The sequence below is a fragment of the Enhydra lutris genome, unplaced genomic scaffold (genome assembly GCF_002288905.1).
Source record: "Enhydra lutris kenyoni isolate GAN:26980312 unplaced genomic scaffold, ASM228890v2 scaffoldscaffold12, whole genome shotgun sequence".
NCBI lineage: Eukaryota > Metazoa > Chordata > Mammalia > Carnivora > Mustelidae > Enhydra > Enhydra lutris.
In genome coordinates, this window is record NW_019154096.1 from 50,138,071 (window position 1) to 50,163,793 (window position 25,723).

The window sequence follows — 25,723 nt, forward strand, 5'->3', positions numbered from 1 at the left end:
CACAGTTGAACCCACTTTTACCCCAGAACTTCCTTCTACAGAACCGGAGTTGGCAAACTTTTTCAAAGGGTCAGAGAGTAAATATCTTAGGCTTGCAGGACAAAGTATCAGTCACAACCACTCAACTTGCTGTAACATAAAAGCAACATAAACAGGAGGTAAATAAATGGGTGCAGCTATAGGCTAATAAAACTTTATTTATAAAAACAGGTTGTGGTTTGCCTACTATGCTATAGAAGAAAACTAAGTCTTTGGCTTTTTTCCTTGAGACTTCAAAGCATTACATACTTTTCCACTCCATCTAAGAAGCACTACTTTGTCCATTTTACAGAGAGGGAAAGATACACTGAAAAAAATGTCCAAGGCTATATTTGAAATCCCAGTGTCTTCAGTCCCGATTCTTATCATTTCTGCCACATATACCAGTGAGGAATGAAGATGCTGAATTAGTAGTCCACAGATTCCTTGGGTCCTCCCTTCTTTCCTCCCTCCCTGTAAAGTTGGCTTGAATAGACAAGGAAGGCCTTGGCTCAGCAATCCAGGAAGACACTCCTACTAGTGATGCCAGTACCTTCCTTCTCCAGGAGCAAGGACTGACACTGGAGTAGCACCTGTGACAGAAGCTGGATTCCTCGTGCCCGAGTTCGGGGTTCTGGATTTTCTAGAGAGGACCTGGGGGAAAGTAAGGATAGAGAGAGCCTGACATAACCCTGTTTATACCTTTTTAAAAAAAAATTTATTTTATTTATTTAGGGGAGAGAGAGAGTATGCGCACATACGAGTGGGGGGAGAGGGCGAATGAGAGGAGAGAATCTTAAGCTAACTCCCTGCTAAGCATGGAGCCTGACATAGGGCTCAGTCTCACCACCCTGAGATCATGACCTGAACTGAAATCAAGAGTCAGACATTCAAATGACAGAGCCACAGAGGAGCCCCATGTTTGTTTGTTTTTTAAGTAGGTGGAGCCCAACACAGCGACTGAACTCAAAACACTGAGATCACAACCTGAGTTGAGATCAAGAGTCGGATACTCAACTGAGCTACCCAGGTGCCCCACCAAACTTTTGAAGGAATAAGTATTTTGAAATTAGTCACACTCACCCCTTGGGCATAGAAGCCAGCCCAGGAAGGTATTCTGTAGGTGCCTAGTGTTACAGATAATAGTAAAGCCAGAGCCTAAAGAGCCAATCCTCAGATTGAGCTGGCATTCATTAGAGGCTCATCTGACACCACAGCCAACAGAAGGATCCATCTCTAGGCACTGACTGGGCATTGGGCTTAGTCTTACACGATAGTGACATTCCTCCGAGACAGAGCTTAGCAGCTACCCACAGAGCTCAACAGATGACGGGCAGCTGCAACTTCTACCAAAACAGAGAATAAATATATTATTGCTAAGGGAAAAATGCTGAGAGCAACCAAGGTCTTAGGGGAAAAAAAAATTCTTTATAACTAGAAGTTTATAAAGTAAGATGCTCAGAATAAAGGTTTTAACTATTTAAGATTGTCGAATGGGAAAACCTGGACTGAGCCAATAAGGTGATTTATTTTAAAATAGCTCTTATATAGATTACATTTAAACATACTAGAAGAAATCTAACTGTAATTGTATGTAGTAGAAGATCTCTGAAGGAGAGCTGACCAGGACATTTGACTGAAATCTCAAGGATAAGGATATCTCTAACTAGAGATAAAGGGGCAAAAATAAAATCACCCTTGACAGGATCCCTAGAATAGGATCTCGCCGAAAGGACCCTGTTCAGAAGTAGAAAACTGTGCATTTAAAAATGGACCAAGGTACACAAATGCTCATAACAGCATTATTCAGAATACCCCAAATTTGGAAACAACCCATAACCAGCACTGGATGAACTGTTGAACAAAATGTGGTATATTCATCTAACAGATTATTTTTCAGCAAGAAATGAAGTACTCACAAGAGATACAACAGGGATAAACTCTAAAAACATTATGCTAAGTTAAAGTAACCAGTCACAAAGGTTACATGTTGTATGTTTCTGTTTATATGAAATTTTGAAAACTGGCAAATCCACAGAGGTAGAAAGTAAATTAGTGGTTACCAGGGACTGAGCTGAGGAGGGAATACTGACTGCTAATGGGCATGGAGTTTCTTTCTGAGGCAATGAAAATGTTCTAAAATTGAAGTAAGGGTTGCACAAGAATACACAAAAAATGAACTTTGTAATATATGAATTCTATATATCATATATAAAAATTGATATGAATTACATATTTAAATTACATATATCATATATATAAAGCTGTTTTTTTTTTTAAATGGACCAAGGCCACATGTGCAGAAAGGCCAAATGGTCTCTTATGTGGGAAAGATGCATAATAGTGACCTACATTCCACCCTACCCTCCCAATTTTCTAGTTTTCTGCTTCAGAAGACAAGCTGGCTGTGACAGTTAACAACCTTTGCAAACAAGACTTGTCAATACAGATGATCTACCAAGTATAAAATAGGAGAAAAGCAGACATCAGACTACAAGAACATACTTCCTCTGGTATTTGGATATCTGGTTTTAATCCTGATTTTCCAGCTGTTTCTCCAAGGCTTTTCCTATAATGAAGATCTGGGGCAAAGTCAGCTTCCTGGCAACTCCCCAGGAAGAGCCCAGGAGCAGCTCTGAGTCAGAGCCATGCTGACCAGAATCCTATGGGGCAGGTGGGTCTTCTGAGAAGCACAGGAGGAATCCCAGCTCTAATTAACAGTTGATGGCCTTCAACCACCCATCTCACCCCACACCTGTGGGCTGATCCAGAAACTTCCAACACTTCCTCAGGAACTTTAGTCAGGTGGCATAAAACTTATTTTAGGACAAACACAGGCTTAGATTGAAGTACTGATAAGAAAGGGAGGTGTTGGGCTACAGAGGAGAAATTCAGGACCAGTCAGCCCCAGGAAAGCAGGAGTGTACAAAATAACCTTTCAGAGTGCACAGGCAGGGTTAGAGAAGGGCGCTCAACAACAGAGGCTCTTACCCAAGGGCTTCCACCACTTGCAACACTGTATAGCTTCCAGATTTCACATCTAGAGGAAACAAAAGAAAAAAAGCATGAAAAAACAAAACGCAATCTTAGGGTTCAAAGGCTCTAATTACCAATGTTTCCGCCTACCCTAGGATTTGTACTTTGGGGCCAACTACTCTTGCCAAGAGCCCCTTCTACATGCGAGGTATTACTAAAACACTTCAAACATGCCACTTCAACTGTAAAAACTAAAAAGGAAATAATCATATCATTTGTAGATAATATGACTGTATACCTTGAAAATCCAGGAGAAATAATTGAAAAAATACTACAAGTAAAATAATTCAAAAGGGTAGCTGGGTACAAAATTAATATTCTGAAATTAAGAACCCTCACATATACATATATATACACACAATACCCTGTAAAATGGTCTCAAGAAAAAAAAATCCTTATATATCATAGCAAAAAAAAAAGGGGGGGGGGAGGGGAGCAGGGAGAGAGAAAAATACCTAGATATAAACTCAAAAAAAAAAAAAAAAAAAAAAAATCTGAAAAGTGAAAACTTTAAAAAACCAGTGAAGAATAAAAAAAGAAAATTCGAACAAATCAAAAGCATGTCATATTCATGAAAGACTCCAAGATGATATACCTCCCAAAATAATTTTAGGATAATGCCTGTAAAAATACTGGTAGAAGTTTTATTTTGGGAGAGACTAGATAAGCTTATTCTAAAGTTAAAGTGCAAAAAATAACATAATTAGGCAAATTCTGAAAGAGCAATGGGGGCAGGAGGGAAGGTGGAACCTCCAGATACTAAAAAATTGTTATAAAGTCACAATAACTAAATTAGTGTGTACTTTTTTGTGCGGTACTTTTGAATATACTTGAAGATTTCTAGAGCAAAAGTAAAAAAACAAAAGACAACCAGTATAGTATGAATTCATATTTAAACAAAGAAATCAATGGTACAGAAATAGAATAAAGTCCAGAAAGAGATACAAATGCATATTTTTCCTATTTCGATTCTATTCAATCCTACTTCAATTAATAGGAAAAAACAGACTATTCAACAAATGGTGCTGGAATGATTGGGTAAATATTTGGGAAAAAAGTCTTGGCTAAAAATCATTCATCAGGGCACCTGGGTGGCTCAGTGGGTTAAAGCCTCTGCCTTCAGCTCAGGTCATGGTTCCAGGGTCCTGGGATCGAGCCCCGCATCGGGCTCTCTGCTCCGCAGGGAGCCTGCTTCCTCCCCTCTCTCTGCCTGCCTCTCTGCCTACTTGCGATCTCTCTCTCTGTCAAATAAATAAATAAAATCTTAAAAAAAAAAAATCATTCATCAAAGCAAACTTTTCAAATGGATTAAAAAAAAGATATGAGAAAATTCCTAAGTATAACATAGAACTCAGAAGCCTTAATTAAGGAAAAAAAAAAAAAGACTAGTTAAAATCAGCTACATTAAAAAAAAAGTGGACTTTCTGCAGGGCAAAAACAAACAAACAAAAATACATCATAAGACCAACTGGGAAAACGTATTTGCAATTCTTGTAACAAAGGGCTTTTTTGACAACATATAAAGAGCTTCTACAAATCAATGAGAAAAAGATCAACAAGGAGATGAATAAATAAAGAAGATGTGATACACACACACACACACACACACACACACACACACACACACAGGAATATTACTCAGCCATCAAAAAATGAAATCTTGCCATTTGCAATGACATGGATGCAACTAGAGGGTATTATGTTAAGCAACATAAGTCAATCAGAGAAAGACAATTATATGATTTCACTCACTTGTGGAATTTAAGAAACAAAACAGAAGAGCACAGGGGAAGGAGAGAAAAATAAAACAAAAAATCAGAGAGGGAGATAAACCATAAGAGACTCTTAATTATAGGAAATAGAGAGGGGCGCCTGGGTTGCTCAGTTAAGCATCTGCCTTCCGCTTAGGTCATGATCCCAAGGTCCTGGAATTGAGCTCCTCTTTAGGCTCCCTGCTCAGTGGGGAGTGTGCTTCTCCCTCTCCCTCTGCCCCTCTCCCCAGCTTGTGTTCTGTCTCAAATAAATAAATAAAATCTTAAAAGAAAAGAAACCAAGTGAGGGTTGCTGGAGAAGAAAAGGGTGGGGGGATGGGGTGACTTTGGTGATAGGTAGTAGGGAGGGCATGTGATATAATGAGCACTGGGTATTATAAACACAGCGAATATGAATTACTGAACTCTACCTCTGAAACTAAGAACATACCATATATTTTAAAAGGAATTTAAAAATGGACAAAACAAAACAAAAAAATGAACCGGCTTTCTACAGAAGATACCCATATTCACCCCAGAAATGCAAATTAAACTATATAAAAACTTTGTATTTAACATACTAGGTTGGCAGAGATAAAAAAACTTTGTTAATACATCCATGTTTTGTGAAGGTATGCAGAGATAGGCAGTCTTCTATATTGTAGGTAGAGTATAAACTGGCACAAACCCTTTATGGAGGGCAATTTGACAATGTCTTTAATAAAAATTACAAATGTACATACGCTTTAATCCAGGGAATCTTCTAAAAATTTATCCCATATACTTGCAAAAGTGCTAAATAATTCATGTACAAGGTTATTCATTACAGAGTTACTTATAACAGCAAATAACTTCAAACAACAAATGGCCACCAGTAAGAAACCAGTTAAACAGGGGTGCTTGGGTGGCTCACTTGGTTGAGCATGTGCCTTTTGCTCCAGTCATGATCCCGGAGTCTCAGAATGGAGCACCACATCCAGCTCCCTGCTTAGCAGGGAGTCTGCTTCTCTCTCTGCCCCTCACCCTGCTTGTGTTCTCGTTCACTCTGTCTCTCTCTCAAATAAATAAATGAGTAAGTAGGTAATCTTGGAAGGAAAGAAGGAAGGGTTAGATAAATTATAGTATATCAATACAATGGAATTCTCTGCAGCCAGTTAGAAAAATAATGTATGAACGACTGAATGTGTATGTGCACACACACTGATAATGGGACATGTCTAAAGGTAGGGCAGTGTACATTAATAGTATATATATTACTAAGTGGGCAGCATTGTTTTTAATGGGAGGGAGGGTTGTTTCTATTTGCATTTATTCATTCATTCATTCACTTAGAAGACAAAAGGAACTAGTAATATTGGTTGTCTCTAAGGAGGGACACTGGATAGCTAGGGGGTTGAGAGGTGTTTTTTAAAAAACAGATGTTTGGGGCGCCTGGGTGGCTCAGTGGGTTAAAGCCTCTGCTTTCGGCTCAGGTCATGATCCCAGGGTCCTGGGATCGAGCCCCGTGTCTGGCTCTCTGCCCAGCAGGGAGCCTGCTTCCCTTCCTCTCTCTCTGCCTGCCTCTCTGCCTGCTTGTGATCTCTGCCTGTCAAATAAATAAATAAATAAATCTTTAAAAAACAGATGTTTGATTATGGAATAATTTTAGAGTTAGAGATTAGCATTGGTATATGACTATTAAACTCTAGGCTGTATTTAGATTTTACCAGTTCTTCCACTAATGTCATTTTTCTGTCTCAGGATCCAGTTAAGGATACCACATTGCAATTAGCCATCGTAAATTTTTGGTCTCCTCTGGTCTGTAAAAGTTTCTTAGTCTTTTTCTTTATGACCTTGATATCCCAAAGAAGTACTTTACGGAATGTCCCTCAATTTGGGTGTATTGGATGTTTTCCTCATGTTTAGACTGGGGTCATGGGTTTCGAGAAGAATAGCAAAGAGGTGAAGTGCCCTTCTCATCTTATATCATACCATACCAGGAGTACAAAATATCAGTAAGACTTACTGGTAATTTTAACTCTGATCGTTTGGTCAAGGTAGTGTCAGCCACGTCTCTGCACTATATAGTTATTGTTATTATTATTATTATTATTATTTTTTTTAAAGATTTTATTCATTTATTTGACACAGAGAGAGAGATCACAAGTAGGCAGAGAGAGAGGAGGAGCAGGCTCCCTACTGAGCAGAGAGCCCGATGCGAGGCTCGATCCCAGGACCCTGAGATCATGACCTGAGCCGAAGGCAGAGGCTTAACCCACTGAGCCACCCAGGCGCCCCTCTAGTTATTATTTTATTATAGTTATTATTCCTTTCTCATGCTTTTTTAAAAAAAAAGATTTTATTTATTTGACAGAGAGAGAGAGAGAGAGAGAGATCACAAGTAGGCAGAGAGAGAGGAAGAAGCAGGCTCCCTGCTGAGCAGAGAGCCCGAATGCGGGACTCGATCCCATGATCCTGAGATCATGATCTGAGCCGAAGGCAGAGACTTAACCCACTGAGCCACCCAGGCACCCCTCTTATGCTCTCTTCTTTGGAAGGGAGTCACTTAGCCCCACTTAACACTCAACGGGGGAAGCAGAAGTTAAGCTCCACTTCCTAAAAGTATCTATATACCTACCTATATTATGTGGAGTTATTCTGTAAGGAAGATTCATTTCTTTTCCCCATTTATTTATTCAGTCATTTATTTTACATCAGCATAGACTAATGTATATTTACACTTCAGGTTTTAATCCAATACGAGGTTATTTTACTGTTCGAAATCATTCTATCTTTAATGGGGAGGTTTTTAGGTGTCTCTTGTCCCATCCTTTTATTTATTTATTTTTATAAAGTTTTATTGAAATGCAGCCAGCCCATTATCTATCTATCTATCTTTCTTTCTTTCTTTCTTTCTTTTTCTTTGAAGTAATCTCTGCACTAGCATGGGGCTTTATTTAATTCATGACCCCAAGATCTGGAGTCATATGCTCTACCAACTAAGCCAGCCAGATGCCTCATCATTTTATTTTTTAAGTACTTTCTTACTTTTTTAGCACTACAAAATACTACTGGCTCATCCTGTAATTTCTTTGTTCCAGCTGTAGAATTCATTTTTTTCTTCAAGAAGCCTTGGTTCCTTTTATTGGGAAATGGTATTACAAACCAAGACCTGGGTGTGCTTGGGATACCACTGCTCCTAGGCCCTCTAGAGAGAGCTGGGAAATATATATACATATTAACCTATGTTTACATAAGTATCTTTCATTATTTTTCTATCCATATATATTAAAGTAAACATAAAATCATATTACAGTCTCCAGCTCTAATTCAGGACCACAGGGTCCATTCTAGCCTCCCTCCTTACTTCTTTTCTTTCTTATTTGTAATTTTTTTCTCTGACAGTGAGAAATCTGGTTCCTATTATCTACCTTTTATTCATTTTTCAACCTAGTATAGCTATAATTATTTTCAGAATTGTCAACCTCTGAGAGAAACAGATTTAGAAGCAGAGTGCGGCATTGGTCTTCAGCCTTGCAGTTTCCTGCCTTTAGCGAGGACACAGTAGATACTAGTATCACAGTAGAGTCATTTGTCACAGTCTGCATTCCATGTTGAGAGAGAAGGGAGACTTTTCTGTATATCCTTTTGTACCTTTTAAAGGTTGCACCATGTGAATATATTACTTATTTTTTTAAAGATTTTATTTATTTATTTGAAAAAGAGTATACCTGAGCAAGAGAGTGAGAGAGAGCATGAGCAGTGGGGAGGGACAGAGGGAGAAGCAGACTCCCCACTGAGCAGTGAGGCTGATGCAGGCCTGATCCCAGGACCCCAGGATCATGACCTGAGCCGAAGGCAGATGCTTGACTGAGCCACCCAGGTGTCCCATATTATTTATTTTTTAAAATACATTTTTTTAAAAAAGTAGGCTCCGTGCCCAGTGTGGAGCCCAGTGTGGGGCCCAGTGTGGGGCTTGAACTCACGACCCTGAGATCAAGACCTGAGCTGAGATCAAGAGTCAGATGCTTAACTGACTGAGCTACTCAGGCATCCCTTTAAAATACATTTTTAGGGGTACCTGGGTGGCTCAGTGGGTTAAGCCTCTGCCTTCAGCTCGGGTCATGATCTCAGGGTGCTGGGATCAAGCCCCATGTTGGGCTAACTGCTCAGCGGGGAGCCTGCTTCTCCCTCTCTCTGCCTGCCTCTCTGCCTACTTATGATATCTCTTTCTCTGTCAAATAAATAAATAAATACATTTTTAACAATACAACAATAATTCACATAGATCCACCAGGACCATCTTAGGATATATTCTCAAGAAAGAAACAAAAAGTAAAAGGTTAGCAATCTTCCTAAGGGTTTGACTAAAAGAGAGGAGTTCTAGCTCAATAAGGTGTGGCAATCAGGGAATTCCTTCCAGCAGCCTGTGATGGGTTCCGAGCCCACCTTACTCCAAATGCTGGACCTAATAAGTTAGCTCTCACCAACACCAGACTTCAGCTAGAGTCAAGAGGCTTGAGAAAACTCCTTAAGTCTGTGGTCTCAGAACAAAGCTGAGAGCAGAACTGGGTAGAGGCTCACTCTAGTACTAGAGTAAGTCCAAACCGACTGAGAGAAGGAGTGCTGTCTAGTCAGGATTCATAGCTCGTGACTGGCACCAATTAGACATCAGGCACTCTTAGCCCTGCTCGTGCCAGGGTGTGGAAGGCCCAGCTGCTGCCCCTGCTCCTGAGAAAGAGCTAAGGGAAAAAATGTGCAGGCTGTAGGGTGGGGGAAGGGAAAACAGCCAGACTAACAGGACAAACCAAGGAACTGACAGTTGGACTCTGTACCCAATTCCTTAATGGCAACATTAAAGTGAATGGAAATACTCATTTCTGGGTTATACACTATAAAAAAGTACTGCACAATTTAGGAAGGTGGAAAAGGGTGTCTTTTGGAACCTCTTGGCCAAACAAAGTGCAAGAAACTCTACTGAAAACCCTATCTAAACACTAAATTTCAGTAGTGGCCACAGAGGTAGCAATTGTGCATAGGAAGCTATAGAGGACTGACAACTGTTACTAGCAAAGAACATCACTGAATCATCATTGTTCTCCAGCAACACCATCAAAGACTTTTGTGGATGCTGGTCTAGTGTCCACTGTTGGAAATACCTAAGTGCTATAAAACAAGGACCTAATAAGTCCCACTCAGTTGCCTCTAATTTTTTCATTAAAAATGAGGTATAATTTACATATAGTGAAATGCACAGATATTAACAGTATAACTTGATGCATTTTAGCAAACATACACCCTGAGTAATCAATACCCCAATCAAGATGTGAACTATTTTCACCACTGGACAAAGTTCCCCCACATCCCTTACTAGTCAATTTCCTCTCCTACAGATTACCTCAAATTTGATAAATAAAAGACTTCTTCATCATGAAGCATACAGTACTATGAAACAGGCTGCCTTTTAAAAAAATTATTTATTTATTTATTTATTTGACAGAGAGAGAGAGAGAGAGAGAGATCACAAGTAGGCAGCGAGGCAGGCAGAGAGAGAGGGAGAAGCAGGCTCCGTGCCAAGCAGAGAGCCCGATGTGGGGCTTGATCCCAGGACCCCGACACCATGACCCGAGCCGAAGGCAGAGGCCCAACCCACTGAGCCACCCAGGCACCCCAACAGTCTGCTTTTAATTACAAATAAACCCCCATCTGTATGAGATTCCTCGAATCCCAGTACATGGGTGAACTCTCCTGGCAGAACCTTTGGTCTGCACTTTTTATAAGGATCCTGTCTTGAATTAATGCAGCACAAACATAAAATACAAGTGAAGTATAAAAGTAATACAAAATTAGGAAAAAATGAAGAGATGTTGTATTAGCTGTATAGCTGTTATACAATAATAAACGAGAGAAAGGAAAATGGTAAGTATGGTGGCAAAAAACTAGAATCAATATTCTGAGGATGTTTTCACAAAGGTAACTAAATATAACATTTTATTCTAGTTCTGTTGAATCTACCTCAGAAATGTCTTTTTCTTTTTTTAAAGATTTATTTATTTGAAGAGAGCATGCATGTGTGCATGCAGGGAGGAGGGGCAAAGAATAAGGGAGAGAGAGTCTCAAGCGGACTCTGCGCTAAGCATAGGGCTAGATATCGGACTCAGTCTAATGACCCTGAGCTTAGGACCTGAGCCAAAAAGGGTCAGGCACTCAACCAACTGCACCACCCAGGTGCCTCAGAAATGTCTTTTAAATATGACCCTTCCTTTTCATCCTTATAACCAGAGTATTTAACAACAATCCTCTGCTTTTTGGAGTACTAAAAAAAATGTCCCGGAATTTATGGATACCGGTGATGGTTGTGGAACATCATGAATGTTAAAAGCCAATTAACTGTAGTCTTAAAATGGTTAAAGTGAACTTTACCTCAATTTTTTATTTATTTTTTTTAATTTGACAGAGAGAGAGAGAGAGATCACAAGTAGGCAGAGAGGCAGGCAGAGAGAGAGGGAGAAGTAGGCTCCCTGCTGAGCAGAGAGCCCGATGCAGGGCTCGATGCCAGTACCCTGAGATCATGACCTGGGCCGAAGCAGAGGCCCAACCCACTGAGCCCCCCAGGTGCCCCATTACCTCAATTTTTAAAAAAGGCCTTTTAATTCATCCACATTCTACCTAGAATTACCTCCCTAAAATGCACAATTACTTCTCTGCCCACCAATCTCCTTTTCCTCCTTACTGCCTAAGACCTGAATCCCTGGCTTGATGTCCTTCACTATTTAGCCCCCAAATCACCTCTAGCTTCACCTTTTGTCATGACTCCTATCATTCAGTCACATGTCCCAACATATCAAGCTCTTCCATATCCTTAATCCTATAAATGTTCGCAATGTTTGAAATGCCTCTTTCCGGCCTTTGTCAAAATTCAATTTTTCAAGACCCAGCTAAAATGTCAACTCTTTTGTGAAGCCCTCCTTCAAAAAATCAAATAATCAAATAATCAAAATCAAATAATCCCCTACTGTGTTTCTCCTTAACTTTAACAAAACTGTCATGTGTATTTGTTTTCATTTATTCATTCAATATTTATTAAGCACCTATTATAAATCAGGTACTGGGTTAGGCCTGGAGACAGAAATACAGACAGAGAGCTCATAAGGAACCCAGTCTGTTGGAGCAGAAAGACATTTAAAACAATCATAGCATTAACAAGCTCAGTGTTACCATAGTGATATAAACAGAGACTTAGCATAAAAAAGGAATAAAATTCCTGGGTTTATGAACCATCCATCACTAACTTTAAGTGATTCATTCTCTAACACTGTAAGTTCTCCCAAATAAAAAATACCTAAATATCTGGAAATATCATTAATTATGCACTTGGACTCCTGGGATAAAAGAAGATAATAAGGAGTTAATTTTCCTAAAGGTAGTCTCACTGGCATTAAGGAAAAACAAGCGTTAAGTTTCTTTCCCTACATAAGTACACCTAAGTTTTTCCAGTGTGTCCAAGATTTACTCTCTAAAAATGGAGCTACTAGCACCTCCTAACTACCCACACTTCCCTCAGCAGGGCACCAGTTCATGTGGAACACTGAGGAGTCATCAAAGAAGTATTTATATGAGACTGACAAATGCACAATCAGACCTCTGTCTGATGGAGTTGCAGCCTCTTGAGAATCTGGAGCAGCCCAAGGAGGAAGGGGGAAGGATGTGAAGGAGCAGGAGACAGAAAAATCCCAATCAGTTCTAATCAAGCTCTCAAAAATGCCTTTTCTGCTGAGGATGCCACAGACATTTCTCAGAACTGTTTTATTGTTCCTTAACAGCCTTTTGGTTTCAGGAATAGTGGTCTCCCACGAAAGTGGGAAAATACAATAAAGACCAAAAGGAAGGAAAATCCAAATAAGGAAGGAAAAGGAAAAAAGGAAAGGAAGAAAATTTATATCTATCAAGATGTCCAAACCTCACACTCTTCAAAATCAGCTTCCTTCCCAACCTCCATTTTTGGACAAAGAACTTCTCTTTTGCTCATCCTTAGGCTCAAAAGCTTGGGGTCATCTTGGAAGCCTCCTCCTCCTTCAAGCCCCGTAACTACTTAGGCCTCAAATTCCACAGATTCTTCCTTCAACATCTCTCATTCCATTCACTTACACAGCTTTTTACTGCATACTTACTTATGCTAGTCTCCAGGAGACTCGGGTGGTAGGCATAGGATAGGATATGGAGAGAGATACAGAAGAGCTACTAAACAAGTCTTCTAATAAATGAGGGCTTATGAACAAGTCTGCTAATAAATGAGTGGTTGAGAAATAAATACAAAGATTTTGAAGTGTGAGATGATGTCTGGCTAGAGTAATCAGGAAACACTTGGGGGGCAGGCAGTGAGCTCTCAAGCTGGGCCTTGAATCTGAGGTCTAACTTTAGTAAGATGGAGTTAGCAAAAGGAAGTGGGAAGGAAAACACTCAGGGAATAGCAAATCCAGGCAGCTGCCTGGCACTGAAGGTCCAGGAGGGGACTGGTTAAGAATAAGGGCTGGGGCCAGGTAGTGGCAACCTTTGAATGCTAGAATGAAAAGTTTTTAACCCTGGGACCCCTGGGTAGCTCAGTTGGTTGAGCATCTGCCTTAGATTCAGGTCATGATCCCAGGGTCCTGGGACTGGGCCCAGCATCAAGGCCGGCACTGGGCTCCCTGCTCAGCAGAGAGTCTGCTTCTCTTCTCCCTCTGACTGCCACTCTGCCTGCTTATGCTCTGTTAAATAAATAAATTTTTTTTTTCCTTACGTCTTTAAGCCTTAGCCTACTGGGTCATTTCTCTTCCACCATTTGTACCTTTACACCTGACACCTACTTTCTTCAGGAATTCCACGGCAAAGGTGCAAAACAAAGTTGGTCATAGCTGCCTGTGATTACAGGGTGCTCCTTCTGCATATACAACTTGTAGGACACGCTGCTGCTGTGAGAGGCTGAACAGAAAGCTGGTCGTGGGGCACCTGGGTGGCTCAGTGGGTTAAAGCCTCTGCCTTCGGCTCAGGTCATGATCCCAGAGTTCTGGGATCGAGCCCCACATCAGGCTCTTTGCTCGGCGGGGAGCCTGCTTCCCTCTCTCTCTCTGCTTACTTGTGATCTCTGTCTGTCAAATAAATAAATAAAATCTTTAAAAAAAAAAAAAAAGAAAAGAAAGCTGGTCGCTTTAGTGCTAACAAAACTAGACTCATGCTGGATTAGAAAGCACATCTTATTCTGGGAATGCTTCAAAACTCTGTCAGCCTTCAAAACCTTAACTAGGCTGTGATCTCAGATTGAGAAAATCAATTTAATCCTTCTCAAATTTGCTTTCATTATATGACTCCCCTGCTCAAAGATCTACAATGATTTCTACTTCTTTTTTTTTTTAAAGATTTTATTTATTTATTTGACAGACAGAGATCACAAGTAGGCAGAGAGGCAGGCAGAGAGAGAGGAAGGGAAGCAGGCTCTTTGCCAAGCAGAGAGCCCGATGCAGGGCTTGATCCCAGGATCCTGGGATCATGACCTGAGCCGAAGGCAGAGGCTTTAACCCACGGAGCCACCCAGGCGCCCCTACAATGATTTCTATTACCTACAATAGCTCATTCAAATCCCTCTGCCTCGAATCCAAGCTTATGCATAATCCAACTCCACCAAACCTTTTCAACTTTATGTTACTACCAAGCTCCTTTCCTAGTCAAGAGGGCTAAATTACAACGCGGCTAATGTTACAGTCTTAGTTGAGCTGAGTTAAACTTAAACTAGACAATAGTTTAGGTCATTTTTTTCAGGCATTAAAAAATATAAATTTTACAAAGGTATTTATAGTACTTGGCAGTCCTTATCCATGCTGTCAAGTAAGTTTTGAATTTGAAAATTCCAAAATTATTGTGTTCATAATGTATAAATGTGAAAGAATAGTTACAAATGGCATTGCTATAACAGTAGGGGGTAGGCGGGTGCATTTTTCAAAATCAGTGAAAGTTACACTTAAGATTGTACACTTCACTGAATATAAATTGTATACCAAAATAAACTATAAACAAGCTCTAGTTAATAATACACCTACCAAAGCATTTAGGAGGAAGTGTACTGATATCTGCAATCTAAATAGATGGAAAGATACCCGACAAAGCAAGTTATATTAAAATGTTAATGGTAGTTTAGGTGGTGTGTGTAGGTGTGCCTGTTATGAAATTCTCTGCTGTATGTTTGAAAATTTTCATAATAAAACACTGGGGAAAATGGCATTGATAACGTACTATATAAAACTGTAAGAAGTTAAAATTTGGTGGAATGACAGCATCAGGCTTTTTGCTCTTTGATGCTTCCTTGCCACCTTGCACATACCCCATATAACCCCTTTTAAGATGTGGTAATACTATTTGTTTGCATGGTTGACTTTCCCACCACAGTAAAAGTTCTTGGTGGGCACAGATCGAGTCTGATCTGTATTTGCACTCCTATTGCTTTGTATCGTGTTTGGAGAAAAATATGTGTTCAATAATGGTGGGATGACTGAATGAAAGTGGAACTGCTAAGGGCCAAAGTACTACATTTTCTCACAGATTCCCTTTATTCATTTCTCACATTTCTAAAAGGGTGTTCAATTTTCAAGAGAAATGTCTTTTACTTTTTCCCAAGCACGCAAAATTTCCAAAAACAGACAAAACGCATTTGTATTCACGAGATAATTTCGTATTCTATTACGTAAACAAGTCTGAAGGCCTCCTAACACTCAACTTTTTAGATTTTTTTTTTTTCCCCTAAAAGAGTGAAGTCTCTGACTCCCAAGGAAATCTGGAATTTGTTTTACTCAAATCCTAGATAAGCTGTGAGAAGTGAGAGATCCCTTAACTGGTCAAAAGCAGGAAACTGGAGATCGGGGGAAAGATAAAAACAAACACCACATAAAAAAGTCACGAAGCAAATTAATCAAGAACTTTACCAAGAAACGGAGGGAAAGTCTTAAGGAGCATACACGAGACATCTCAAACTCCCCCCCCCCCAAGACTGGCTTCTCCCCTCCTCTTTCCTCTGACAGCCAGTCAGAGATCGCGCCGCGCGGCCACCCCCAACATGCCACGCGACTAAAGCTGATGCCGCGGAAGATGCCGCTTCTCACGTCAACCTCCGCCAAACAACGTGGTTTAGCGGCGGGAGTACCAGATTCTGGACTGGAGGACCTGGGGCTGAGTCCCAGCTGCACCCCCTGCCTGATGTGCGAGTCTCTTGCCCTCTCCGGGCTTCAGTTTCCTCATCTGTGACTCGGTAATGACTCTCTAACCCCAGCTGGAGCACAGTGACTGTCTACTAAGATGAGTGGCGTAAAGGCGCTTTAAGGAAGATGCAAGCGACTCTCCATTTGTTACGGCTCTTAAGCATGCGGTGCTCACAACCAGCCCCAGACCCATCTCTCAAAGTCACCGCTGTTCCTCACTCCCTTCCCGCCCGGCGGCTGTACTGAGGCCGCCCCCTCCTGTCTGCCCCATGCGGAAGCCGCGCGGCGCCGTCTGCCATACCTGCAGCCACTTGGTCAGCGGGGCCCTCCTGCTGACCCATGACGAAGTCGTGCACGAGGCCCCACAGTGCGCCCGTAGGCGCCACCGCCTCCAGAGCGGCGGCGGCGGCCATGACGCGAACCAGAGACCGTGGGAGGGGAAGTGGGCGGTGGCACGGGACGGGCCTCTGAGCGCACGCGCCTCCTGAGCCAATCGCCTGGCGAAGGTTAAAGAGGCGGGGCGCTTCCCTGGATCACGTGCCTGCCGGCTCCTGGCCAGGCAGTTCCAGGGAGGGATGGGACGGTCCCTCCCCGAGGGGCGGGGCTTGGAGTCGGGGCGGTGGCGCGGGCAGGGAAGGCGGCTGCTGGGCACGCAGCCGGGGGCCATTGAGGGCGAATAATTCCCGGCCCGGCTCCCCGGGAGACGGGTGGCGGGGCGGGTACCTGGCTGGGTGGGGCCAAGGGGCGGTACATACCCTGGGGGAAACCAATGAGAAAATCAGGCCCTGCCCGAGGGGGCGGTGCTGTCGGTCACATGCGCACCTGGGGCGGGCGGCGGCGGAGGCGCGGGCACCGCGAGTCGGCGGCCCGGAGCTGGGCCGGGCTGGGGCGGGGTTAGGCAGGTGAGTGACAGGCTCCGGGGGGCCGGCCCCAGCTGGGAGCCCCGAGCGAGCAGGGAGTAGCTGCGGAGGTGCCCGCCCCCTCTCTCCGCCCCTCCAGCGGAGCTGGTCTCCGGCCGGGCACCGTCGCGGGCCCCCCTGGCCCGGCCACCTGGGACTGTGGTGGGGAATCGGCCCCCTCCCTAACTCCCCTCGCCCGCAAAGTTTGTGGCGAAGCCGGCGCCCGGGCAGAGCGCGCCCCCGGGGGGAAGATCGAGGAGCGCCCGATGCGGGGAGGCAGGAGCCGTTGACCCGGGACGTCGCCGTCCGGGGCAGAAGCGCGGAGCAGCCGACCAGCCCGCCGCCTCCGGTGCATGGGGCCCGACTGAAGAGCCAGCATGGGCAACTGCGTGGGGAGACAGCGCCGGGAGAGGCCGGCCGCCCCGGGACACCCCCGCAAGCGAGCAGGTAACGACGAGGAAGGGAGCAGGGCCACGGGCGCCTCGCCAGTTGTCCCCCTCCTCGCCCGAGCGCTGGGCTTCCCAAGCGACCTCCCACGGCTCCTGGCGCCAGGGTTTCCCAGATGGCTGTTCCGGAGCCAGACAGGGGCCCGCTCCCCAGCCCTGGTGGCCGGGGGAGCCGAGTTGGGGCAACTGCGAGCGCTGACCCGGCTGCGAGCCCAACTCGCTCCAACTGGGAAGCTCCGAGTGGGGGTGGGGGCGGGGGCAGGAAATGTTTGCAGACCGCAGCGGGGCCGGCGGAGGGGAGGGGGGCCTGGGACGGGGGCGCCGCTGGTCTGGCAGCCGGGTCGGGGTCGGAGGCTGGCCCGTCGGGGCACGGCGCGGGCGGCCAGTCATCCCCAGAACTCGGAGCGAGCGAGAACTGTCGCTCTTCCAGAGACTGTCTGTGTCATTATCGGGCTGCAGATCGTGTCTGCCGGAATCCAACTGGCAAAAGCAGCGCAGGACTCTGGGAAAGAAATCTTTATTTTTCCCGCAGGGCTTTTTAGAGCCTCCCGGCTGTCTGGAGTCTAGAAAAGGTGGGGTGTGGGGTGGGAATCGCGCTCGGGTTTGTTGGGATCCTTCCCAGCCTTGGGGATGGGATCTGCTCCTTGGTGATCCACGAGGGCCGGGCAGCGTCTTCTCACTTTCTTGGTACACTCCTCCAATACTGGCGCTTCGCCCTGGGAAGAGGTCTGGCGTTCGTTTCCCCGGGTCTTGTACTCACTTCCTTCTCTGAGGGTGTTGCAAGGACCTTCTGAGAATGATAAAAATCGTATACTTCAGAGTTGAAAGGGACCTTCAAAACTTGTCCAGATAGATCAGGAGTCCAGATAGACTAACTCCTCCTCTCTTTGTAGAAGCCCAGATCCAGAGAGGTTGAACAACTTGCCCAAAGACACACAGCTAGTTAGTAGTGTAGCTGGGGCTAGAACGCAGTCTCCTCTTCCACTCAATTGCTACATATCCCTTTATGTAAGAGGAGCCACAGGCATAGTTATTAATGAAGTGGAAACTCTAGTTGGAATTTCCTGTGTCCTTTGACACCGAAGGTGTGTTGCTTGGGTTGTGGAAACTGGGAAGGAAGATGAGGGGAAAAGTGGGGGAAGCAGAGAAGGATGTCTGTGTGGTGGACAGGATGACTTGTGGAAGAAGAAACATGTTTTTCTGGGGGTGGAGGGAGGAGGTAAATTTAACACTGGAAAACCTTTTGGCAGCCCTGGCCATTCTGACTGAGGAAAGTTGATTCTTAGACCCAAGGGCTTTCTTTCTTTCATTCATTCATTTATTCAACGAATATTTATTATTTATGTGCTCAGTCCACATGATTGATTTTGTAGCATTTTTTGCTGGTGACAACTCTCTCATACTTGAAACTCTTCCCCCCCCTTCCTTTCTCCATGTTAGATTATCCTGGTTTGGTTTGGTTTGGTTTTCTCTGATCACTGCTGCTCACCATCACATCACCTCCTAGCTGTGTACACACCCATGGTTCAGTTTGACATTCTTTTTTTTTCCCCTCTCTTACTCCCTACCAGAGAAATCATACTCAGTCCCACAACTATATCCACTGGGAAACCTGTACACTGTATCTTCAACTATTATCTGTCAAACTCCAGACTCGTATCAGTAAATGCCCACTGGACACGCTGATGTAGTTATTCTCAGATTCAACACTTCTAAAAGCAAGCTCTGCATCTCTCCCCTCAGCCAACTTCCCTTTACTCTTCCATTCTTGCAGCTGCCTAACTTGATACTTTGGAGATGTCTCTCTGCTGACTTTCTCTGCCTCCCAGGCAGTCAGCCACTGGGACCTGCTGGTCTTCCTTGGAAAGTCGTACAAACCTGCCCCTTCCACTCTGCTTCACTCCCTTGTCATCTCAAGTTCAACCCACCTCCCAAGCTGAACTTAGTTTCCCACCAAAGGCAAGTTCATCTTCAGTCATTCATCCAATGCCTGCACTGTTCCCCCCTCCCCTGAAGATGTTTGTTAAATTAACCTGTTTCGAACCCTATAATTCTATGTTTAGGAATTTTTTTTAAGTTTTTTTTTTTTTAAAGTAAATTCTACACCCAGCATGGGGCTTGAACTCATAACCGCAAGATCAAGAGTTGTGTGTTCTACTGACTGAGCCAGCCACGTGCCCCTGTTTAGAAATCTTTTTGTACCTCTCCAGTTCTGTAAGAACTTTAACTTTCAAGGCTGTTCAATTTGGTCAGTCCTTTTTTAAGGCGTGATTTCTTTCTCTTCCCTGAATTAAGGCCACCAGTGTTTGCGCTTTGCCATTTCCCCCCTTCTTATCAAGAGCCTTTCTTCCTTTCAAGGTTCGTCTCAAATCCAGTATCTTTCTAGAAGCACATTGCCTGACAATTCCAACTCCCCCCTTTCTGAGAACTCCTGCAGGCACATTATGCCACTTACTTAACAATTATCTTCTCCATATTATTAGTCATTTCTTTGATGTTTACAGTCTTGTATCAGCAACTACCCTGCAAGCCTTGAGGACCTGGGTTCTGTCTTATCCTTACGTGTCTGTCTCTCACCCTCGCTCATCTAGCCATACGTGTACACATATGCTCGTGCAAACACACACACACTCAGTACTTAGCACAATGACTTATACAGAGGAAGCACTCAATATTTGTTGGTTTTAGAACGTTAACCCGACTATATCTTAGCATCTGAATTTTTCATGTAAATATTTTACTGAAGTACATATCTGGATTTTTTTTACCTGCTAGTGTATCATTTTTTCAGTTCCGTAGGTCCCCCTATGAATAGCTTTATTCATAAAGTCCAAAGCCAAGGGGAACTCTGTAGGATGACAAGTTTGGTATGAGGGAAGGAATCCTTCTTAACTTCACAGCGTGCACCTGGCATTCCTATAACATCTGCAGCTTACCCTTTGACAAAGACATAGTTTGATGTTGTAACACTAATGCCTAAAAACCCCCAGCTCCCCTGGTAACTCTTACCTTTCCTTTGCCGCTGGTGTAATGGGAAGAAACCACCAATAGAGAGCTAGAACCTGAGTTCTAGTCCCGGGTCTGTGGCTGGGTGACCCTGGGCAAGTCCGCAAACCTCTCTCGGGTCACACTTTCAGTATCTCAGAAAGGGGTGGGCTTGTACTAGATCATCAGAGTTGTTTCATCATCTTCACAAAGACAACTGTTCAAAACTGCGAAGTTATTGAGTTGAAATCCTATGCCCTGTTATGTCACCCTTTGGCGATAGTTCTGTCTTCCTAGTCACTTGGCAGGTAAAGTGGAGACATGATGCCCATTAGTCAGGGCATCTTGCCTAGCTAGAAAGTTTGTGATTATCATTCTTTTTTGTTTTTTTTTTAAAGATTTTATTTATTTGTTTGACAGACAGAGATCACAAGTAGGCAGAGAGGCAGGCGGCGGCGGGGGGTGGGGGGGAGGGTAGGAAGCAGGCTCCCTGCTGAGCAGAGAGCTCTGAGGACCCTGAGATCATGACCTGAGCCAAAGGCAGAGGCTTTAACCCATTGAGCCACCCAGGCACCCCTCTTTTTTATTTTTTAACTGTTATTCCTAGTGCATCCCCAGAAGGACTATGTTCCCCCTTCAGGTGCTGGGTGGCCCTTACATGCTTCAGAGAATACTTGGGGATTTACTCATTTAGGGGGCTCCCCCCTGCCGGCACATATACCCTGAGTAGCTCTATCTCTGCCCCTGCCGTGGGTAAGGCAGGCCCTCCCCCAGCCACCCCAGGGAGAAAGCGAGGTGGTAGAACAGGCAAGTCTCTTGCCCAGCTCCACCCTTTGAGAATGTGGCAGGGCTGAAACCCAACTGTCTGACTCTGTGATGTGCCAGGAGTATCCACTTACGTTCTGGAATCTCAAGCCAGGTGCGGACAGACCCAGGGCCCTGTTTTGAGCTGGTTGGGCTTGGTGTTGTAGTTGCAAGAGAGTCGCTTCTCATTGTGTGGGCTGCTGTGGCTATTCTTGAGGGAGTAACTGAGCAACTTCTCCATTTGCCCAGTAAATATTTACTGAGTGCCAGGCACCTTGCTGGCTGTGAACGGACATGGTCCTTGGCCACATGGAGCTTACAATTTAGGGGTGGGGGAGATAATAAACATACTCATGCACATTACACGTGATCATACATGGAAATCCTGTATGACAACACATACAACAATGTATTGCTATACAGCTGGTGATTCCCACATTCATAATTTCAACCCACCCTCTTCAGCTCTAGCCTTGTATGTTCTGCTGGTACGTACCACATTTGATGTGTAAAGGGCTTCTCAGTTTAGCATGTCCAGAACAAAAGGAACGTGCAACCCCCCCACCCGGCTCCTCCCCGAGTCTTCCTGTCTATTAATGTGATTTTGTCCTTCCAGTTACCCCGGCCCCCAAAACCTCGAGTCATCCCTGACACCTCCCCTTTCTCTTAGTCCCACATCCATTTAATCAATAGATCCTATCGGCTTTGCCCTAAATATATCCAGAACCTGAGTCTCTTCATCTTCACCACTTTAGCCCTGGCCTAAGCCACCATCAGCCTCTTAACTGACCTTCCTGCTTCCTCTCTTGTCTCCCAACAGACTGTTTTCATCACAGCAGCCAGAGTGAGGCTGCGAACTGTAAGTCAGATTTTGTTACTCCTTTGTCCCCGATCTCATTCAGAGTCCTTGTGTTGGGTACAAGACACGATATGACTTCACCAGCTTACCTTTAAGCTGCCTTGTGCTCTTCATGGCCTGTTCCACCCCCTGATACCTGAATGGGTCGCTCCCTTGGTCTGCCTCCTCCACATCCCCTCAAGCCTTTCTCTGCAGTGAGGCCCTCCCAGGCCATCCTTTGAAAAATGGGTCCCATTCCCTGTAGTACTTGCTGTCAGCATTATCTGTCCCTCCTCCCCCATTTTATTTTTCTCCATGGCTGTTAACATCTTCTGGCATTGGCCGCCTCCCCTACTGTGGAGGGGTCAGAGATTTTTGTTTGCTCCCTGTTACATAGAACAGTGCCTCACATACAATACGTGCTTAATAAGTCTTTGTTGGATGAAGCTACTGTGTCTAGCAGAGTTGGGAAGGTCTACAGAAAGGCAGGAAGGAGCAGCCCTGATTGCTCTCCTGTGTGGTGGATGTTAGGGCACGCATCTAAGTAAGGGCATTTCGGTGCAACTTCACAGTGCTGTGTTCTGTTCCTGACACTGGCTTCGCTCTCACCCCAGGCCTGGCTAAGGTCTCAGATACCTGGGACAGAATTCCCTCTGGTTTGGGAACCTCTTGCTAGGAGACACCCGGGCTAGAGCAGCAGAGCAGAGTCAAGTCCCCTAACCAGGCAATAGCACTTTCTTGATGTTTTATGTCCTTGCATGCATCTGAGAGTGGACCCCTCTCCCAGACACACATGGTATTCGTAGTCGTGGGGATGGGGTTGTCTAACAGACTGGGAAGCAGGAAGGTGGGTGCTGTGGATCCCAGGCCTCTCTCTACCGAGCAACTTGCTGAGGAATTTTTAGAATCATAGCATTTTAGAACTGAAAGGAACTTAAAGTTTTCTTTAACCTCTTTTTCTTTTCCAGCTATTAAAAAGAGAATAAAGGTATATCTACTCCCTGCCGAGTTCACAGAAATGTGGTGCAACCTATATAGGAACTGCATGGGCTCCTTCAAGTTTTGAGTGTGTTGGGGTCAAGACATTGTAGGGAAGGGCTCAAGGTCAATTGTGTTTAAGAGGGAAGAGGTCTATTCTCTCTGCCCCTTTCTGCCCCTTTCCTGAGTGGTGATCTTGGGCAAGTCACTCATTTTGTGCTCGGTTGATTCTCTATTTTAAAAAATGTTAGTATTTCCAGTTTACTTCAGGAAGATGTTATGGGGATAAAATAAACTAAGACTGTTTTTGAAATTACTTTCGTGACTGCATGGTCTGCTCAAATGTCAGGTCCCAACCCAGATCCTCATCTGCCATTGATGGGAAATAAGGCCTTGGTTCTCTGCTTCTTCCTGTGTGTGTGACTTTGATCTATCTGAGCCTCAGTTTCCCTGTTCATACAATGGGATGACTGCTACCCTGCCCACCTCCCAGAGAGGGTTTAAGAAGCAAGTGAGCTCCTGATAAAAGGAGATTTTGTGAACTCCTAAAGTTTCTATTATCCTAGCCACAGGATTTTTACACACAAAAACCATAGCCAGTGATTTTCCCCACCAGATCATTGAAGCTTACTCTTTTTTTTAAAGAGCAAAACTATAAAAGAAATGTTTAAAAACTATTTTTGGATGGGAATCTTTCTGAAACGGATGATAAGCTTCTAAGCAAAGTGTACTGAGCATGAATAACCTCCTCTTTGCGACTCAGGGGTGTGGAGTTCAGACCTGTATGTACAAAGCACCTGCTTGGCGGAGGTGGGGACCACAAAAGCTTCTTTCTGTCAAAAGCCTTTATTTCTGAACGAAGCGAGGGTGAACGGAAGGAAATTGCTGAGGGAGAACCCATTCCACCGTGGCCCGGCTCAGGGTCCCAGGCAGCACTGGGGTGGGGAAGTTCTTGATTCCTGCTCTGGGCTCTGAATGAGAACAGCATCCTGCCTGGTGCATAATTGTGCTCACGACAGGGTGAGGCCTCTGGGCTTCTGAACCTGCAGGGCAGTGGGCCCCGCACTAAATGATACCTGGCTGCTGTGCTTTCAGGCTTCACATTTCCACCTATAATCTGTCTTCTCCCTAGTAGCAGTCACCTCTTTTTTTCATTTCCCCACTTAAAGAGCACGTGCTTGGATACACGTGATGTAACTCAGGTATGTCGCTGTGCACACTTCGTACCTTCACACTGCCGTGCAGCCATCCCCACCATCCATCTTTACAAGTTTTTCCTCCTTCCCAGTGGAAACTCTGTCCCCATTAAACACAGACGCCTCATTCTTCCCTCCCCCAGGCCCTGGTAGCCACCAGTCTGCTTCCTGTCTCTCTGACTTTGACCACTCTCAGCACCTCAAGTAAGTGGAGTGAAGCAATATTTGAACTTCTGCATTAGGCTTATCTCACCGAGCGTGGTATCTTCAAGGTTCGTCCGTGATGTAGCACATGTCAGAATTCTCTTCATTTTTAAGGCTGAATAGCTTTCCATTGTATGTCTCCACCACATCTTGTTCATTCATCTGTCAATGGACACTTGGTTTGCTTCCACCTTTTGGCTGTTGTGAATAGTGCTCCTGTGAACATGGGTGTACAAATCTGGTTGAGTGCCTGCTTTCGGTTCTGTTGTGTATATATCCAGAAGTGGAATTGCTGGATCATATGTTCACTTTAGGTATAATTTTTTGAGGAATTGCCCTTCTGTTTTCCTCAGCGGCTGTACCATTGTACATTCCCCCCAGCAGTGGATAAGGGTTCCAGTCTCTTCACATCCTCACCAAAAATGTTTTTTACTTTCTGGTTTTTGTTTTGTTTCATTTGCTTTTTTAAATTCTTCTTTCTTTCTTTCTTTCTTTTTTTTTTAAATATATTTTACTTATTTATTTGAGAGAGGGAGAACGCAAGCAGTGGAAGGGGCAGAGGGAGAAGGAGAAACAGACTTCCCACTGAGTGGGGAGCCCAACACAAGGCTTGATCCCAAGATCCCGAGATCATGACATGAACTGAAGGCAGATGTTTAACTGACTGAGCCACCCAGGTGCCCCTGCAATCCTATTGGGTGTGAAGTGACACCTGATCATAGTGGTCACTTCGTGAGATTCCATCTACGGGGCTCAGATAGCAGCCCCTCCCATTTCCTGGGTAAACAGACAGTTGGGATTGTTAGAATTGTACCTAGAGAAGGAGTAGATGAGCTCATAGTGAAGCCTGAGGGGCCTTCCAGGGAGGGAAGTCCAGGAGCTTGGATGGGTGGGTTCTGTGACATCTTTTTTTTTGGTCAGTCAGAATTTGGCTTACTTCTGGGTTTCTAATTAGATGGTCGATGGCTGGAATAGATGGATGGATGAATGGATGAATGGCGCTTCCAGTTTACCGAAGCAGATCTGTGTTATAATTCATCAGGCTCCCAGAGAATGTTGACACTGTCTTACTTGGGGTGCACACCAATTTTTTTAACCCTGTTTTGCATGTGAGAGATGTAGGACTGTGGTTCAGATGGGAGCTCGTAGGGTTGGCAGTCACATGTCGACATGGGGAGTTTGTCTGCTGCTCAAAGCCATGAGCTCTCTGTTGGGGTCAAGATCTCCCTGCTTACTGAGCTCATGGGGAAGAGGTACTGAGCTCAGTGTGCATGCATACCTCTGACCATCTCCAGCCCCTCAGCCCACATCCCTTATTGTCAGGAAAGGGGCTGTAGCCCCTTCTGCAGGGTTTGGGGTGAGGG

The 25,723-nt window shown here is 44.4% G+C and overlaps 2 protein-coding genes across 7 annotated transcripts in view; one reads left to right on the top strand and one right to left on the bottom strand.

Moving 5' to 3' along the window:
* The window catches only part of LOC111144824 (MMS19 homolog, cytosolic iron-sulfur assembly component), a 32,909-nt gene extending 16,475 nt beyond the window's left edge, over positions 1-16,434 (bottom strand). For 4 of the 6 annotated variants that reach the window (XM_022499326.1, XM_022499327.1, XM_022499325.1 and 1 more), the window contains exons 1-3: positions 16,311-16,434; positions 3,010-3,058; positions 572-672 (exon numbers count right to left, since the gene is read on the bottom strand). In XM_022499326.1, the coding sequence (XP_022355034.1) occupies positions 572-672; positions 3,010-3,058; positions 16,311-16,422 (262 nt within the window). In that variant the 5' untranslated portion in view covers positions 16,423-16,434. Of the gene's footprint in view, positions 1-571; positions 673-3,009; positions 3,059-16,310 lie in introns of those variants that run through there. The other 2 variants (XM_022499329.1, XM_022499328.1) reach the window with 2 other exon arrangements.
* Positions 16,435-17,140: 706 nt separating this feature from the next.
* The window catches only part of LOC111145174 (ubiquitin domain containing 1), a 52,369-nt gene continuing 43,786 nt past the window's right edge, over positions 17,141-25,723 (top strand). Inside the window, exon 1 of the mRNA XM_022499883.1 lies at positions 17,141-17,355. Coding sequence (XP_022355591.1) covers positions 17,286-17,355 — 70 coding nt within the window. The 5' untranslated portion in view covers positions 17,141-17,285. The remainder of the gene's footprint in view (positions 17,356-25,723) is intronic.